Source organism: Myotis davidii, unplaced genomic scaffold (genome assembly GCF_000327345.1).
Source record: "Myotis davidii unplaced genomic scaffold, ASM32734v1 scaffold37, whole genome shotgun sequence".
Taxonomy (NCBI): domain Eukaryota; kingdom Metazoa; phylum Chordata; class Mammalia; order Chiroptera; family Vespertilionidae; genus Myotis; species Myotis davidii.
The window spans coordinates 1,628,312-1,632,542 of NW_006289395.1; the positions used below are offsets into that span (position 1 = coordinate 1,628,312).

General features: G+C 46.3%; 1 protein-coding gene across 1 annotated transcript in view; it reads right to left on the bottom strand.

Annotated features, from left to right (window-relative positions):
• Nucleotides 1-4,231, bottom strand: part of PIK3R5 (phosphoinositide-3-kinase regulatory subunit 5) — a 34,385-nt gene that overhangs the window by 27,867 nt on the left and 2,287 nt on the right. The window contains 2 exon segments of the mRNA XM_015562536.1: nt 804-872; nt 3,888-4,036. Coding sequence (XP_015418022.1) covers nt 804-872; nt 3,888-4,036 — 218 coding nt within the window.

Genomic DNA, 4,231 nt, shown 5'->3' on the forward strand with positions numbered 1-4,231 from the left:
GAAGTTTCAATCGCACTGTACGTGCGTGCCCATACATGGTATTTTGTGGAAGAGCCACACTCAAGGAGCCAAAGAGCCGCATGTGGCTCGCGAGCCGCAGTTTGCCAACCACTGGTCTAAACCCCATTTATCCTTACTAGAGGGAAACATTTCTTCTGTGAAGGGAATTGACTCATTGTGCATGGACTCATTTGATGCCCCCAGTCTGGCAAATAGGGGGTGATCACGTTGGGTAAAACTGACCGCTGGGGCACAAAATGAGGTGGGCATAGAAGCTGTTTAACGGGTCTATTACATGGCTTGTGAGAGGCTGTGACTGGTTCCTCCATGGGCGCCAGATGTGCCAGGGACAGCAGCATCCACATGAGTTACTGGAGATGAGTTACAGAAGAAGGTCTGAGTCCGGTGGGAAGTGTGGCTTATCGGCTTATCGGCGGTTCTCAACCTGTGGGTCGCGACCCCTTTGGCGGTCAAACAACCCTTTCACAGGGGTCGCCTAAGACCATCCTGCAGATCAGATATTTACATGACAATTCATAACAGTAGCAACATTGCAGTTATGAAGAAGCAACGAAAATAATTTTATGGTTGGGTCACAACATGAGGAACTGTATTTAAAGGGCCAGAAGGTTGAGAACCACTGGCTTAGCTGAAGCCATCAGAAGGTTGACAGGCATCAGGTGTCATTGATTGACAGTTTCTCTCCCAGTGTTTATCCTCAGAGTCGTGAGGGCTATGGCTGCCCTGTGCGGGTTGTTCTCTCTCCTCCCCCCGCTCCCAGCCTGGCCCGCCCTGGAACTTACACAGAGGACCGTGGAGTAGAAGAGCAGGGCCAGGGGCGTGAAGAGGTCATAGGAACCCTTCTCTTGGACCTGTGGAAGAGGACAGGAGAGGAGGGTGAGGCTCACTCACGGGTGCAGAACAGAGCAGCGCGTCCTTGTTTTATTGTTGTTTTTTTAAATACATTTTTATTGGTTTCAGGGTGGAAGGGAGAGGGAGAGAGAGATAGAAACATCAATGATGGGAGAGAATCATTGACTGGCTGCCTGCTGCACACCCGCCGTGGGGATTGAGCCCACAACCTGGGCATATGCCCTGACTGTGACCTCCTGGTTCATAGATCAATGTTCAACCACTGAGCCATGCCAGCTAGGCTAGTCTTTCTTTCTTTTTTCTTTTCTTTTCTTTTTTTCAATGAAAAGCAATGCAACCACGAGACAAAATTTGGAAAACAGAAATTAGAAAAAAACTCCATGCACGATGGCCCCTTCCAAACTCAACCACTGCTAAAGTTTCAACGTATTTCTCCTTACAGTGTTTCCCTGTGTATTTTCCTCTGCAAAGTCTTCATAGTGTGCATATTTTTACTCTTAATGTCTTTTACATGTAATATTATAGATGAATTTCTGTTTTGTTACATGATCTCTAAGCCCACCTCTTGTTCCCCTTCTGGTTATACATTTACCTGTTACCTGTATTGTAAAGTGGGTTTTTTTTCCAGTCTGTTGTTTGCTTTTAAATGTATGGATTATTTGTGTACATGAATTATGTGTTAATTTTTTCCTTCATGGATGTTTGCTTTGTCATGCAAGGATCATGTGAATACTCATGTATTTTCTTTGAAGCTTTATTTTCTTAAATTTAAGTCTTTAAGACATCCAAAATTCCATTTGCTGTATGGTATGAATTAGGATTCTCACTCTGTGTTTTTCCAAGTGTTTCATCAATTTCCCTGAAGCCATTTAATAAATATTACTGTTGTAATTTTATTACATATTCAATTGTGTTAATACCCTTGGATAGTATCCATTATTTTATTAGCTGTATAATATTCCTTCTGGTAGATACCTATACTGTATTAGTTTCATTTTAGACATTTGAGGTCATTTCTTGCTATTTAATTACTTTTGCAATGAAAACCTTTGAGCAAATTTCTTTTTCTACAGTTTGTATGGTTTATCTAGGATACAGTTCAAGAAGTGGAATCAATCGAGATGATAAACATATTTACTATCTTTTGAACATATTGCCCCATTGCTTTCCAAAAGGATTTTGCCATTTATAAGATCTCATGTGTTTGAAAGTGCCAGCTTCAGTACAACCTTCTCTGCATTGCTTATTATAATTTTTTGCTAATTTGCTAGGCAAAGGCTGTCTCAATATGGTTTTAATTTGCATTTGTTCTATGATCACAGGGGCAACATTTTTCCTGTATATGTTTAAAGTTCTAGTTATTCTTTTGTGCCCTGCCTTTTTAAAAAATATTTTATTGATTTTTTACAGAGAAGAAGGGAGAGAGATAGTTAGAAACAATGAGGAGAAAGAAACATCGATCAGCTGCCTCCTGCACACCTCCTACTGGGGATGTGCCCGCAACCCAGGCACACGCCCCCGACCAGAATCGAACCTGGGACCCTTCAGTCCGCAAGCCGACGCTCTATCCACTGAGCCAAACCGGTCAGGGCTGTGCACTGTCTCTTTTAGAGTGCTCACCCACCACAGCACATACACACCTGAGCCCGGGTTTTATATTTCTTCGGCCTTTCAGCCCCGTCGAGAGCTCACAGGCTGAAGCCTCAGTGGCAGCCCCACATCCCCGCTGCCTGGTGACCTCGCAGGCTCAAATTTAAGGTTCTCCTTTTCTTTTTCCTGAAGAGACCATGTGCCTGCTCCCCTGTCACTGCACAGTAGTTGATCCTTTACATTTGGGTTGTGCGTTAAGCATTCCAGGGGAGGGTCAGCTCTCCTTAGTGGGTTTGCGTATAAACGCACCAGGCAAATGGCGGTGCTAGAGCTGGGACCTTGGGAGTCTTGATAAACCAGTATAGTGGGGCCTTGAGTTTAATTCGTTCCATGACGGAGCTCGTAACTCAAATTACTCGTATGTCAAATCATAAAGTGAACGAGTGAGACACGTGATGGTGGGCTGATGTTGTGGCGTTCACTGTGACGTTCGCTGCGCCAACTAGCGGTGGGGTATCTGAAGCTGGCTCATAACCCGAATTTTAGCTCGCAACTCAAAGCAAAAAATCGGCCAAGAGACGGCTCGTATCTCGAAAAACTCATTAGTCGGGACACTTGTAAGTCAAGGCCCCACTGTACTTTCTTCTTATAGGTAAAGGGTCAGCTAATAGAGAAAGGCCAATGTTTTGCAACTCAGTCATGTATTAAAAAGCAAAACTTTAGCTCAGCTGGTGTGGCTCAGTGATTGAGCGTCAACCTATTACACCGGAGGTCACAGTTCGATTTCCAGTCAGGACATATGCCCAGGGTGCAGGCTGGATCCCTAGTAAGGGGCATGGAGGAGGCAGCCGATCAATGATTCTCTCATCATTCATGTTTCTATCTCTCTCTCCCTCTCCCTTCCTCTCTGAAATCAATAAAAAAATTTAAAACACACACAAATAACAACAACAACAAAACTTTAAAGAGAATTCTTCAGGAAGGAGCCATAATCCTCCTTAGGGACGCGGCTGTCCCGGAACCCCAGCCCAGCCCAGCTCTGACGGCACTCTTCCTCTTAGACGTGAAGGCCCATTTATTGACCTGTTAGAGGGGTCTCGGTTTACCTCTCTAATCAGTCCTTGTTTTCATGGATCTTTTTGAAGAAAGGAGTCCAGCAATGCTTCCTGCCCTTCTCTAGTCGATACCTTGACATACACGCAAGCAGCTTAAAGGGCCCTGGCTCACATACCACGTGTTCTCATTGCGAGGCCCACATCCCTGCCCAGAACCCTTCGATCCATGGCTGACACCGAGCTCGCAGGTTCCCAGAGCCTTTGCCAAGCCCCTCGGCGGCCCAGGCACCCAGATCCAACATTCTGTGGGGGCCTCTTTCTTGACCACGCGGCTGATCCCAGCTCACCGTCACCCCTGGCCAGCCTCACCTCTTGTGTCTTCTGCAGGATCTGCTCCAGGAGGATGAGGAAGTGGCCCGGGTCCCTGCTGACCAGCTCCTGCAGGCTCCAGCAGTTCAGACACAGCCCGGCTGGGAAGGGAACGGCCAGTGGTCAGATTCCTTTATGAAGTAAGAGGCTCCGAAAATCGTATCAACACTCAACCCTATCGTGCCCATTAAGACATAATGGCAAGTTTCTTATTCTTGGAAACTCAAGAGACACAGAGAGGGCTTGGGGTCCCCCTTAAAGGCCAATGAGCGGCCCTGATTCTGGTCCCCGTACCTCCCCCCAGAGGGCACCAGGTCTCTCACCACCACCTGCTCCGCTTCCTA